Genomic DNA, 14177 nt, shown 5'->3' with positions numbered 1-14177 from the left:
ACTAGCCAATCATAGTTCTGATCATAAGCCACTAGTGACAACTGCATACCGACCAGAGCTAGCTCACCTTATCAGTCGCGAGCTGCATAAGCAAAGATATTGTTGTGTTGATTTAATAGCGTTTTTTTTTTCAACCCACAATGGCTGAAGGAAGAGAAGAAAATGATTTGGTTGGAGATTTACTGTTAGTCATTTTCAAGACAGACTTTTCAAGAAAAAATGGACATCATTAAGAAAGGTTGGTTAGTTATTTCCTTGCTAATGGTACCTGCTAGTGGACTTGTAGTAAATCACACCACACTTTCTTCAGTCTGGATTGATTCAGACGTAGCACGACTGAAGGCCTAGCGATGAAATTCACGGCCCCTAACTGAAATTTATAACGTTTCTGTGCTTTCTTAAGGAATGTTTTTTTTTTCAGTTAGTTACCATTGGGGTCAAAGAAAGTCACAGTCCGCTTACAGTGCACAAAAGAACTTATAGGTAAGTACAGTATGAAGATGACCCATCACACACATCTCTCAGCCATCCTGCTATATCCACATTTGGGTCTTTCATAAAGATAAAAGTTCATCAACACATTATTTTCTGTAGGCCAGATTACTGTTGTTCTTCATAAAAATGTATTTTTTTCCAGATCATCGTCATTGATTCATTGGCTTTATCATTTTTCCCGTATTGCTTCAGTTCTCATACGAGTCATCTTTATTCTGACGTTTTGGAACAAATTAGTCACAAAATGTGAAGTTCCACTGTATATGGAAAAAAATAGTATTTTGCAGCACCCTCCAGTCAGAAAGCAATGAAATGCTTGACGACTCACTTGTTAATGTGGTTGTCCTGTAAAGACTCCAGCACGATTTCCAAGCTCAGTCTGTACTTATCGCTGCCTAACACGTCTGTGACGAGCTCTGCGGCCACACAAACGTCAACACAAACCAGACAGAATGGGTCAAATTGAAAATTTCAGGCATTCGGTGAGCTACAATGAGCATCTTAAAGACGCAGCAAACCCGGAAGTAGCTGCAGGAGACATTCCAGGCATCGCTGCTTGGTTTCCTCTCTCTCTGCGGCGCTGCGCTCCGGCTGCGGTTGAGCGGGCAGGGCGCCCCCGGGCCACACGGCCTCCTGAAGCACTTGGAGGTAAATGACCCAACAGGGGGCGCTGGTCAGGTGGGCCACTCCTACATCCATCCACCTGGAGTAAAAATGAGTTGGAGTCACGTTTACGGGATGTCTGCTTCTAACACAGGTGCAACACAGTTAAGCAGTGCGTGCAAAGTGATGCAACTCAAGCGAGCGTGTTTACGAAGGTTAAAACACAACAGCAGCTTGAATTACTTAGTGACCCAGTCAGCTAGTCGGTAATGACAGCAGCACACTGGAGCCGAAACAAAGGCTCTTCCCAGAGATGTTGTGGTAAAACAACGGCAGTGTTAATCATCGACATGCCTTGGTTGAAGCCTGAATTTCCAATTTGGCATTGACATTGTATTTTGGAGGGAAAAAAACAACAACAACAAAAAAGAAAACTAAACAAACCATAAAATATACAGTAAATAACCCCAATGTCTCAAAACTCATCTCTTTGAATTCTCCCTACTGGATATAGTATAAGACCCAAATGAAGCTCATATGTGGAAAGAAAACATTCACATTTTTCCTATGCTAGTAGAAAGTAGTATATAGTTTATAATGAAGAAAAATAGCACTACAGGGTTGGACATTAATGGCGGCCCGACTGTCTGTGGCCAGTTGGAAGGCCGATGTCACATCCATGGAGAAATTTGGTGTTGGTGGTGTTTTTTATTGTTTTTTTTTTTCCGGCTTAATCAACCCAATGGAAGAAAGTTGTTGTGATGACACAAGACAAAAAAAAGATAAATGTGCATGAATGATGAGTGTGCAAAGGGAGTAGCCACTGGAACAGGAGATAATCATAACAAAGAATTTGTGACGCATAAAAACATTGAAGTTGATGCCTTTTGCTTTTTATACAATGAATTAATCTATCCGCCTATTTTCTAATCATACAATTAACCGATGGGGACAAAAATAAATAAACCGTTTAGGTATGAATGCAGTCAATGAAAGCTGCTATTCATGTGGATGGATAGATAGATAGATAGATAGATAGATAGATAGATAGATAGATAGATAGATAGATAGATAGATAGATAGATAGATAGATAGATAGATAGATAGATAGATAGATAGATAGATAGATAGATAGATAGATAGATAGATAGATAGATAGATAGATAGATAGACGTTGCTGTTGTTGAAATGGGAACAGAAGATTTATGTAAGATTTAAGTCCAACCTCTCAATAAAAGTGCCAAAAATAAGTCTGATGGCCTTCTGGATGTTCTCAGTGCACAGCCAACTCCATTGGTCTTTCATCAATAAACACAAAATGTTCAGCGCCACATCGGCAACAGCTGTGTCTGAAAGTAAAATACAAATAATAAAAAAAAGATATGTACAGAATATATCCAGAGAAAGACACGCAGACACTTGAATTCAAAATATGGGGTTTTGTTGCTCTCAAGTGACCCAACACTGCAGTCCAAAAGACAAACGCTGGTGTGGGAAAATAGAACTTTCCATTGGGAAGAGCGGCACGCCGTACCTGCACCTTGAGTTTTCGTGGAAGATTTTTTGTCTTTTTTTTTTGTCGGACAAAAAATCTTGGCTTGCTCTCTATTTTGGGGCTCACATAAAAGTCGTTCCTGCTCCAGGACAAAATTCTCCAATCTGGATAAGGACATGCAATTAAGCACCTGGAAAGAATTGGAGAAATATGGACATGTGTGTTTCCAGTACCGATGCATTTACAGAATGACCTACATGCGATTTTACACAACTTACAGGGCTGCCTTCACTAAAGCAGTACGTCACTTTGGGATGTAAGTCGGCCATATTGAGAGATGGAGACACTTTGCTTGGGAACATGAGCCTCCTGTTACAATAAACACACAAATAAATAAATATAAATAAATAAATAAATAAATAAATAAATAAATAAATAAAGATGTAAAGGTGTGAATAAATGCAATAATTTAAAATAAATAAATAGACAATAACTAACTAAATAAATAAATAGATTAAATAGATAAGTAAATAAATACACAATAAATACATAAATAAATGTATAAATAAAAAACTGACATAAATAAATTAAAAATAAATAAGTAAATAAATAAATACATAAAAGCAAACAAATAAATCCAAAATAAATAAATAAATAAATAAATACCTGAAAGAAGTGTGGAAAATTATTGAGCAGGAAACAAGTAGATACAATCTTTTGAGGCTGAACAGAAATGATTAGAAATGTTTTACGCACCACACAAAGTGAGCAAAGTTTCACCTGTACTTTCTGCTTTCCAGTGTCCTCCCATCGGTGTCTCCCTCGAGGTCCTCTGTTGGACTCATTGCTTCGGGGTGAGGGAAAGCTGTCTTCAAAGTGTCCAAAGCATTTTCCATCATCTGTAGAAGCATTCTTGATGAACAAAACCCCATTTTAGAAATCATGATGATAATATGTACGCCACAACAAACACACATGAATACCATCTTCCCCTTATCGATTGTTGACTTGACAAAAGGCCTTTTTCCAAAATATGTGCAAACCCCCGAGTTGAGGGACAGGAACTCTTGCATGTCCTCGCTCCTTGCCGTCTCGGGTATGCTGTTGAGTTGCTAAAAAACAAAGAAATTCAATTGAAGCGGCACAGCTGTGCCATATGCTGAATTGACGCGGCTGCGGATCCTAAATCTGGATAGAAATTGCTAGGTTTATAATTTTTGGGAGAGTTTCAGCTAGATCTTGACACAATTTGCTGGGTCAAATGCTGCAACCTGTTGCAAGTTTACTGTTAAAGCCATTTTCAAGATGGACTTTTCAAGAATAGATGGACATCATTAAAGCTGGACAGCTCTGAATCTAGCAAAAATAGCAAATAATATAGCCATTTATCATGAATCCACACGGTCATAGTAAAAATTCAAACAGTTTAATGACAATATTTAAGTTTCTTCAAGTCACAAGTTATTTCCTGGCCAATGTCACCCTCTAGTGGACGTGTAGTAATATCACACCACACTCGCAGCTGATTGATTCAGACGTAGCACTACTGAAGGCCTCGGAGTGACATACACGGCCCGCCAGTGGTTCAAAATATACCTTAAGGAACGTATCCAGTTGGCCTTTACGAGCTTCCACCTTCTCGCCATCCGTGTTCCCAAAGGGAAGGTCAGGGAACATTTTCTTTGGACCTTTTACATCTGTAACAGAAGAGAGTTGATTAGAATAGTTTCTAAATGTGTTAAGATTTTCAAAACAACAGCAAAAAGCCAGTTCGGTTTCCGTTGTTGCTCACTTTTCACAAACTTCTTGACATCTGGGTTCTCCTCTAAACGTGTCTGTAAGTTGAGAAACTCGCTGTATCTGCGGTTGACCGAATGACAGGTCGCTGGTTGCAGAAGATCACCGCTTTCGGGGCATGTGGCTGTCTCAAACTGTACCAGACACAATGGCAAATTTTGTGAAAGTCACATAAGTAAATATTGACATTTTGGGTCAAAGGTAACTGGATCTGTATTCTTACCCTGATTGTGTAGAGAGTATAAGGATGCATCCCAGTGCCACGCTGCTCCTTCGCACTGACCGTTCCTGCAATTTGCACATTTTGGATGCCCACTGATGGTTTATTTGGCGGGTCAAAGTTTAAGGGGTTTAAGCAAAGCCTACTTGAGGGACCAGCTGGGGTTCTTTCTTGAGCAACATCAGCTGGCCAGTGTGAATCAACAGGCACCACCACCTTCGGCCCCAGATTTTTCAATGGGCCGAAGCAGCCAAAATCATCAGCGTCATCCTTTAAGTTGAACGAGTTGCAGAAATTGGCCGAGGGTCCGCATTCGCACACGCGTCTGGTGTTGTCATCTTCCGCGTCAGAATGCGTCAATGAGTCCAGTGACAGCATCTTGGACTCTGCGAGGTGCGAGTAGCGGCCAGATGTGAGGGAGCAACAGTTGACCTCACACGGTGTGAGAAGACCAGTACGGCAATTCGCAGCTTTCCCGGAAGAGGTCTCGAGGCTCAGCGCGCTACACTGAGACGAATCTTCCTCAGTCTTCGGGCTGAAGAGCTCAGAGTCGCTCTCGCTTGCGAGGCTGGCTTGATCCGAGGACGACATGCATGTGATCCACGAATCGTGAAAGGTGCACCTGTACAGTGCGCCCTCTTGTGGTTTTCGGGACTTGTTGAAGACGTCTATGATGGTTTGATTGAGCCAGTCTGAATCAGAAACCCTGCTGATGAGCGGTAGAAGCACGTTGCAGGTGATTAGTTCGGTAACCATGTAACCCCCGGTTCGGGTTTCCATCTGAGGGTACGGAACCAGCACGTGTAAGACGAGGTTGACCAGAGCTCTGGCGTAGCTTTGCTCGGAGGTCGCATTTCTCACAGCTGGATGAGGGCTGTCTACTTGCTGGTAAAGCTGCCAAAGGCTAATGTGCTCTCCCTCTTTCTCCAGCTGCATGTGTCTGGCTGTCATGTAGCTTTGCAGGTGGCGTCCATAAAGCTCTAAAAGTTGTTGGACTAGAGCTTTTGTATCGACTCGCCTCGCTCGCTCCTTCAGCTCCATCACTGACTCCAACATGGAAGTGCGCACCGCGCGCTCAAACTCACCTTCCACCTCCGGCAAAAGAGTGCGATACCAAGAAGACACAAAATCCCGCACCGCTTTGTGAACGGCGCTGTGGATCTCGTGATTGAGTCTCCACTCATGTTCAGCTGAAGACGGGGGCAAAGTCGCGGTGGCGAGGGGCAAGAAATGCTCCAAGTGGAGAAGACTGTCGGCATTCAGAATGGCGCGCGACCCAAGCCATCCTCCCAAAACAACCAGGAGACTCGTGAAGATGCAGAGGAGCCAGACGTTCACCAAGAGATGGAAAAGGACCAACCAGGCCAGCAGAGCGCCGAGGCCTAACAGTCGTCTTCGCTGGCCCAGAACTTCTGACAGGCGCCACTTCCTCAAACTCTGCAATGAAGGCATGGTAGTCAGCAGATGAGATGTTGCCTGCCAAGAAAACATATTTCAGTATTAGTTTTAGTAAAATTATAGCGTTTGCCATGTTTACTATTTGTTACTCACATATTTACATTTATAATACAATACATATTGATTTAAATAGCGCTTTAACAACAGAAGAAGCGGTAACAAAGCGCTTCAAATGGATAACTATCTTATACAAGAAATAAAGCAGTCACAAAGATAGTAGAAAACAACATGGAGTGTAACTATGATCAAGGGTGAATCATGCTGAGTCAAATGCCAAAGAGGTTTTTGAGGCAGGTTTTAAACCACATACCATACAAACCTGAAATATAAGCTTAGTGACGACCCGGTGAAGGTAATCTTCGGTTTTAGGTGTGAATATCTTTCTTTTTAAATGAGACAGATATAAGCTTCAATTTGTTACCATTGCTGCAAAATGATAAATCTTGAAAAAAAGTAGCACCTGAATGGCTGCCGCTTCATGTCTGGAACTCCAGCAAGCCTCCTTGTGTTTTAATCCTCTGACAAAGATTAGGAGGATCATCCTGCAACTCAGTTTAGGTGTCCACTTTACCTGCCAGAGTACAATTCTTCCTGTTGATTTTTTTAGAAAACAAAAACAAAAAATGGCATGACAGTTTTTTTCACAGTTTTATGATCATAAGATCAACAAGAGCATATGAGATTTTTTTTTTCTTTTTTGGCTTCAAATTAGACAGCTATAATATTGCAGCCACTGCCTGTTGTCTACTTTCACCGTTTAAATCAGGCCACAAATTAAGCATTTACATTTTCAAGACCCTTGTAATATTCATTGAATTCATTTAGACTTTTTCCCCTCAGATTTTTTTCATTATTTCAATTATAATTATTGTGAAAATTGGTTAACGCATATTTTGGAAATAATGTGGGGAACCCCGTCAAAGTCGCTTGCATATTGTTGATAGACATGACAGGAAAAGTCGACTGGCAGCACCATAACAGGTTGAGCCTATCCCGTTGGTTATAATTAATCCAACACTACCCTCTAGCGTACATAATGGCAACTGCAGTCCTCGTGTAGTTTTAAATAAAAGCTATTGTCACAATGAACGATTTCGGCACTATTACGGAGGACAAACGGTTCGGAAAGGATTCGATAAATAAGAAACACAAAGCAAAATTGACAGACGCTGCTGTGCAACTAACAATACACATGTTTTTACAGAATGAACCTACCACTTTATTAGGTACATTTAAAAACAAACAATACAGTTAGGATGGACTCCACTTTACCTGTAACCTGGTAATGGGGCCTGTCCTGAAGTATAACCTGCGTTAAAAGTAGATTTATTCAATAAATCTACTTTACAAAAATTGTATACAATAAATTTTATTGTATACATATTTTGGATTACTTTACGTCAATGACTATTTTAATCATGAAAGGATTACTTGTGTTTTGGATGATGTTATAGTATAAAATGAATGTGACAAAACTAGTCTATGCGGTAGCATACCTGGAATATAATGTAAGCATCAATCAGTGATTGTCATTCCAAGACTGATAGGTAACGATGATTACGTCATTGAGGATTACATTATTTAACAACGTCGCAGCATTGAAAGTGGCACCACATCACTCGCGTCTGACAGGCACACATCCGCTGGACCATGAATAAACACACGGTCAACAATCCAGGTGAGATCTTTAAATTTAGTGATGGCATTGCAACACAGTACATTGATCAGAGTATGATAAGAATCCCCAAGTCATCATGAAATTGTAGCAGAAGAATAAAAATTTGACTATTTGTTTTTTTATTTGCACATGTATCAGTAGTGCTACAATGAAAAGCGTCCCAAATTGTCTCTTTTTGTTTCATACTGTCATCATATTTCTTGGGGGGATATTTTCAAGTGTAACAGGTTATACCTTGTCGTTGTGACCCATTAATCAATTAATGAATACACCTTTCAGAAATCTGAAATATATTTGCTGAAGAGCTTGTAAAGTGAAAGCCAACCATTGATTCATTCAATATGAGCATTATCAAAATGAGTAAACGTTGTCATTGTCAATCTTGACGACAGGCTCACATATGTACAGGAGCAGTTTTCATGCACATTATTTGCTTCTAGTTCATTAATTTTACTCTGTGGAAAACCAAAGTTTATGTGTGAAATGGAAGGGTGTCAAAGTTACCTTCTGAATCTGGAATTGTGTGACAGGCCAGTGATGATGGTCTTTTCTGATCTCGAGTAGAATCTCATTGGCCATTTGTGCCAAAATCCAATCTAAATCTTGGCAATCTATTTTTTTCGTCGCTTGGATGACAGCTGCGTCCTGATAACTTAAAAACAGATTTGGTTGCATTAAATCATGACTCTAAACAAGAGCAAGAACAACTCTTCCTGATTGTGGATTGTTGACATTGAATGTCAGTTTCTGTCATTCGTGTGTACATCAAACAAAAATGATCTAAAGGCAAGTACCTCTGCAGGACTTGGGAAGGGTTTGGAGACCATCGCTCCTCTGGTCAGCTCTGTCGAGGAGACACTGGATCCAATCCCTGCTGAGATACAAGGGACCATTCCCCACTGGATCAATGGCAGCCTGCTCCGAAATGGCCCGGCAAAATTTGAATTTGGAGACACCCAGTGAGCGAAATCGAAACCGCATGAAACATCTCATCCACAGGAGGAAAAAAATAATTTGAATTAATGTAATAGAAAAAAATAATGGTGTGACCTGAATGTAAATCCAGCATGAGATGACATTTCAGTTCAAAGGATCCTCACCTTGAATAAAGCCTTTCCTTCATGACAGCTACAATCACTGGTTTGATGGGATGGCCATGCTCCACAAGTTCAAGATCGAGAAAGGCCAGGTAACGTACACCAGTCGGTTCCTGCGCAGCGACGCCTACAAGAAAAATAGCGAGGAGGACCGGATCATGGTGTCAGAAATTGGTACTGTCAGCATGGCCGACCCTTGTAAAAACATCTTCCAGCGATTTTTCTCTCGCTTTGACATTATAAGTAAGTATTTATCTATCAATACAGCACTGAACAAACCTTAAAAAGACACCAATGCACACCTTTTAACTTGAAGAAACATGGTCATGTTGAGTATTTGTCTGCTCCAGAGCCAACAGACAATGGTAACGTCAACATTGTGAAATATAAAGGAGACTACTATCTCAGCACGGAAACCAACTTAATGAACAGAGTGAACCCAGAGAACCTAGAAACGCTGGAACAGGTATAAATATAAGTGGTAAAAAAACAAAATAATGATACAAATCTTGGATCACACAAAAAATGCTGAAAGAACCAAATTGGGGTGAATAGTGACAAAGTCCACAATCTCAAAATCTCAATCTGCGATGAGTCTGACAACAATGTGAGCAGGTATCAAGTGATACTTTGTTTTTACAAAACCTCTCAATGCTTTATGATACACAAGTAGCTTGATATGGGCTTGAAGTTCCTGGTGAATGTAAAGTCAACACTGGATCATAAACAGTCAGAACAACAACTTGAGACTTCCAACTAAAATGTTCATTATGATTGCTGCCATGGTCTTCTAGGTTGACTGGAGCGCGTTTGTTGCTGTCAACGCAGCTTCTGCCCACCCTCACTACGATCCTGATGGTACTAGCTACAATATGGGCAACGCCTATGGAAGAAAGGGTACGTGCTTTGCATTCTGTTCGTTGCCAACTTCCTGGTTACATTAAAATTCTACTCATGTTGTGTCCAGTCAGCAGTTAGAGCAAGGCTTTCGTCAACTCTTGTCCTACGATAAAACATGCACTGATAAGCCATTTTAACTCTAAACCTTTCCCCAGCCACCGGCTATGAAGTATCAAACTGCTAAAAGCCTCCACGCTAGGCTTTTCATTGTCCATTAGGACCACAATACTGTTTTCAGTACAGTTCTGATATTTTCTGGGTCTGGAACTGCTTGGTCATGTGGGAGGGGTGGTATAGGGTGGCCCAGGGATGGGTGGGCTCAGAGACTGCTGCTTTTTAGGCCTTTTTCCCTGCCACCTGATTTATTGTGCATGATGTGTTAATTTAGTAATTGTAAAAGATCCAATACAAAGGACGACTAGCTATATCATTAGCTAGATATTTATCTAGCTGGCTAGCTATACAGCTAGCTAGATATCTATATAGCTGGCTACCGAGATAGCTAGCTAGATATCTGTCTAGCTGGCTAGCTATATATCTAGCTAGATGTCTGTCTAGCTGGCTAGCTATATATCTAGATAGATAGCTATGTACAGTATATATAGATAGCATGCTAGATACAGTCCTTTATATCTAGATAGCGAACTAGATATATGAAATATATTAGCTAAACAGCTATATATCTAGTTAGCTGGCCAGATGGTCAGCTAGCTAGCTCGGTATATAGTTACTTCGCTAGATAAATAGATAGATTGAAGACCATGGCCTTTTTCAGGAGCCACATACAACATCATTTGCGTACCTCCTGAGAAGTTGCACGTCGACGACACCCTCCAAGGCGCCAAAATTCTGTGTTCCATCACGCCACAAAACAAGGCCCATCCTTCCTACTACCACAGTTTTGGTAAGTTTGCGCATAGTGGTCAGTTACAACTGATATTCATCCTAACAACTGTCCTGTCTACAGCCATGACGGAGAATTATTTAGTTTTTATTGAGCAGCCAGTTAAAATTGACCTGATGAAGATACTGACATGTATGATGAAGGGTAAGGCACTCTGCGATGCCGTTTATTGGGACACCAAAGTCAACACCATCATGCACCTAATCAACAAGCGCACGGGGAAGGTGAGAGGTCACAGTTAGGGATGAGGAATCACTCCATTGAGTTGAAGTCTAACATGTTTTTCTCTCCTCAGGTCAGCCCGATTCAGTACTATGCCAAAGCTTTCGCCAACTTCCATCAGATCAACGCCTTCGAAGAAGCCGGATTCTTGATGATGGACCTGTGTTGCTTTGACGACGGCCAAGCACTTGACATCTACTATCTTCAGAATCTACGCAAGTCGGGAGAAGCGCTAGATGAGGTTAGGTCACAAATTAAGGATATTGGCTCATTGTTCCTCTTGGAACGGATTCCAAAACGCGCAAACCTGAGTCATATTTAGAGATATTTCCCGTTGTCAGCCATTTTTAGAAGCACACCGGTGGCATTCTTTTCATACAGGTGTACAACAGCATGAGCAGAGCTCTTCCTCGTCGCTTTGTTTTACCGATTCATGTGACTGACGACACGCCAACTGACCAAAACCTGAACACTCGTCCTTCCAGTTCGGCAAGATGCTTCAAAACCAGCAGAACTATGGTAAATTGGGATTCATCTCTATCTAATGAACTCCTCTCTGAGTAGTCAATTCTTGTACAGCAGCACTCTGGAACTCTGATTCTTCATTGCACCACATTACTGAAATGAATTCAATTTTGAAGTCAGCCAGTCCTGATTTCCACTTAGTTCAAAATGTTACTGGTTTCATCCTAACTGGACACTGTAAGAGGAACAAACTTGCCCTGGTGATGCATATATTTTGTCACCTCCTTAAAGGACAACCGACGTCTCCGGACAAGTTGTGTCCATAATTTGTAAAATGGCTTCAAATGACTTATACTGAGCGTATTTTACAAAGATTCCACAGAATATAGCTATATTTTACGTTTTAAGACTCGCGCTGAATATTCCGGAAGTCTTGTTTTTGAGTTAGTGACGAGTCCTCACCCTACGTCACTGAAGGAACGCCCCTGACCGAAAAAAGGACACATTGTAGCAGTCCTTCCATCACGCGAATGCATTTTGCTGTACTTGTTTGGCCTGAAAACTTCGTGTCGTACCAAAAAGAGGCAGAAGAGGGTGACAAAGCTCCGTGTAAGGAATTAATCAGCCTGTGGAAACGGGCTGATTAATTCCTTACACGGAGCTTTGTCGCCATTTTCTGCCTCTTTTTTGGTGCTACATTGCCCCTCCCTATTGCTTCAAAATGGCACTGAATAAATTCTTTAATAGATTGCAAAAATGTATGCTTTCCTCTTCAGAACTATTTGAATCATATTCATAACTGGAAGAGTAACAAGAAAGCATATTCTCCGAATCTGAAGCCATTGTTTTGATTCTCCAGCAAGGCAAGCCGTCTTGGGATGACATCACGAACAAGGGGGCGGGACCTTCTGAAACTGGCCACTTCCGGGTTCATTTTTTTTTTGCAGATTTTGGACACTTTAAGTCATTTTTATTGGTGTTTTGCATTTGACTAAAAATATCAGCCTGCGTGTTTTGGGTATTTTAGATGCTATAAAACGTTTTTCTGATGTCAGGAAACAAAAAAGTGATGTCGGTTGTCCTTTAAATCATAATTTCGACACATATATTATAATGAATTTCGGATGGTTTCTGGTATTTTGTTGTGTTTTACCTTGTACATTAGCTGTGCTGTTTGGAATGATACAGAACAAGTATATAGATTTAAACAAAAACTTCAGGTCTTTATTTCGTCCATCCCGAAAGACACAAATAAAATCATCGAAATTCACAGACTGAAACTGCTGACAACGCACGACTATGACGACCTGATCCCCCTCTTTGTCATCAGGTATTCTGCCAACCCGAGGATCTCCATGGCGAGGACCTCTACCAGTACGGTGGACTGGAGTTTCCTCACATCAACTACGAGCGATACAACGCGAGGCCTTATCGGTATTTCTACGGCTGCGGTTTCAGACACCTGTTCGGTGATTCGCTTCTCAAGATGGACCTTAATGACAAGACGTTTAAGGTGACGTACATGTTATGTCCTTGTGTATTTTTTTGTATTTATTTAGGTGGAGCCAAAAAATGTTGGAGAATCAGCATTTATAATACACAATATAATACCATAATTATTTAACATTGTTCCTCAATTCTGGGCACTATTTATGTGACCTCAGGTGTGGCACCAGAAGGGTCTCTTCCCATCAGAGCCGGTGTTTGTGCCCTCACCAGATGCCACAGAAGAGGATGACGGAGTCATCCTCTCTGTGGTTCTCTCTCCCTCACAGGTAATGTGTTTAAAGCGGGACAAGATAACAAGCCCATGCCCCCTCCCAGAGAAAAAAACCTTTTTTTTCCTCTCCAATATTAGAATAAAAGCACATTCCTCCTGGTTTTGAACAGCAAGACATTTGAGGAATTGGGAAGAGCCAACGTGCCGGTCAACATGCCCTACGACTTCCACGGTGTCTTCCTTGCATCCGCTTGAATGAGTTAATTGATGTCAATGATGATTTCAATACAATATCAACGCTAATCCAAAAGCACAAAGTTGGTACGATGACTTATCACTGTAATAATGACAGTACTGAAATGACTTGTGACCGGAGGCTTTGAGAGATACTTCCTTGTTACCAACTGGAGGTAAATTGCAGTATAATGCAATGAAAAGCTTCTTCATATGAATGTGCTTTGGAATCAATATCAGTTGGGGGACCCCCAGCCCCCTCCCCTTTTTTTTTTACTAAACCTTTTCTATAAAATCTGAACGCATTGAAAACTGTGTACTTGTTGATATTTGCACACAGCAAGGAAGTATTTGATGACTGAAAGCAAAATAATGCTTATTCTGGAATCCCTGCACGCCATGTTATTTCATTGAATTGTTCAATATGCTTAAGCTATTGTTAAAGCGCTCCATATAAATCCATATGTATTGTATTGTAATATTGTTATTTTCAACATGCAGCAAAAATATGATAGAGTGCCAATAAAATTATAAATAAATACATAATCAACAACAACGAATCATGTTCAAGAAAATGTATTTTAAAATGCTACTCGATAAAAAGGTTTCTTCAGCCGTCATCTGTCTTTCTTTGAAGGTGTCGTCAGTGAACTAAAGTTGTGCTGGTAACTCTGGCCTTATATATCCCAAATGGACAGAGGTGGCGGTGTCAGAGCTCTGCTCTAATAGGTCTCTGCTCTAAGGCTAGGGGAGCAGTATACTACTCCCTGAAGCTAATCTGATTACTTCTTTTGTTCTGGGCCAGAGTTACCAGCACAATTTTAGTTCACTGACGAAGCTCTTCGGATGAGGAGCTAAACGTCCGACACCTTCAAAGACGTACAGATGA

At 40.9% G+C, this 14177-nt stretch overlaps 2 protein-coding genes across 6 annotated transcripts in view; one reads left to right on the top strand and one right to left on the bottom strand.

Annotated features, from left to right (window-relative positions):
• LOC148886409 (sorting nexin-19-like) overlaps positions 1–8619 on the bottom strand; it is a 35562-nt gene extending 26943 nt beyond the window's left edge. For 2 of the 5 annotated variants that reach the window (XR_016117947.1, XM_089017727.1), the window contains exons 1-12: positions 8541–8619; positions 8251–8398; positions 6529–6659; positions 4614–6086; positions 4386–4524; positions 4190–4290; positions 3374–3705; positions 2872–2962; positions 2633–2783; positions 2324–2447; positions 1014–1198; positions 824–911 (exon numbers count right to left, since the gene is read on the bottom strand). Coding sequence is in view for 4 of the 5 variants with exons in the window: in XM_089017727.1 (XP_088873853.1) it covers positions 824–911; positions 1014–1198; positions 2324–2447; positions 2633–2783; positions 2872–2962; positions 3374–3705; positions 4190–4290; positions 4386–4524; positions 4614–6086; positions 6529–6609 (2765 nt within the window). In the remaining variant the exon portion in view is untranslated. The other 3 variants (XM_089017729.1, XM_089017728.1, XM_089017730.1) reach the window with 3 other exon arrangements.
• Positions 7687–13832, top strand: LOC148886408 (carotenoid-cleaving dioxygenase, mitochondrial-like). Its single transcript, XM_089017733.1, has 12 exons — positions 7687–7746; positions 8549–8705; positions 8875–9086; positions 9194–9309; positions 9638–9740; positions 10519–10647; positions 10711–10871; positions 10943–11110; positions 11251–11388; positions 12665–12847; positions 12999–13109; positions 13193–13832. The coding sequence occupies exons 1-12, from the start codon at positions 7719–7721 to the stop codon at positions 13307–13309; spliced, it is 1623 nt and encodes a 540-aa protein (XP_088873859.1). The 5' UTR covers positions 7687–7718; the 3' UTR covers positions 13310–13832.
• Positions 13833–14177: the final 345 nt, after the last annotated feature.

Source organism: Hippocampus bargibanti, linkage group LG16 (assembly GCF_051943395.1).
Source record: "Hippocampus bargibanti isolate YZ-2025 linkage group LG16, ASM5194339v1, whole genome shotgun sequence".
Lineage (NCBI taxonomy): Eukaryota > Metazoa > Chordata > Actinopteri > Syngnathiformes > Syngnathidae > Hippocampus > Hippocampus bargibanti.
This window is presented reverse-complemented; position numbering and strand designations above follow the sequence as displayed.

Coding starts and splice junctions, on each gene's coding strand:
- LOC148886408 (XM_089017733.1), top strand. CDS start 7,719: ATGAATAAACACACGGTCAACAATCCAG. Junction 9,087..9,193: donor CTCTCGCTTTGACATTATAA/GTAAGTATTTAT, acceptor TGTCTGCTCCAG/AGCCAACAGACAATGGTAAC. Junction 11,389..12,664: donor TCAAAACCAGCAGAACTATG/GTAAATTGGGAT, acceptor CTTTGTCATCAG/GTATTCTGCCAACCCGAGGA.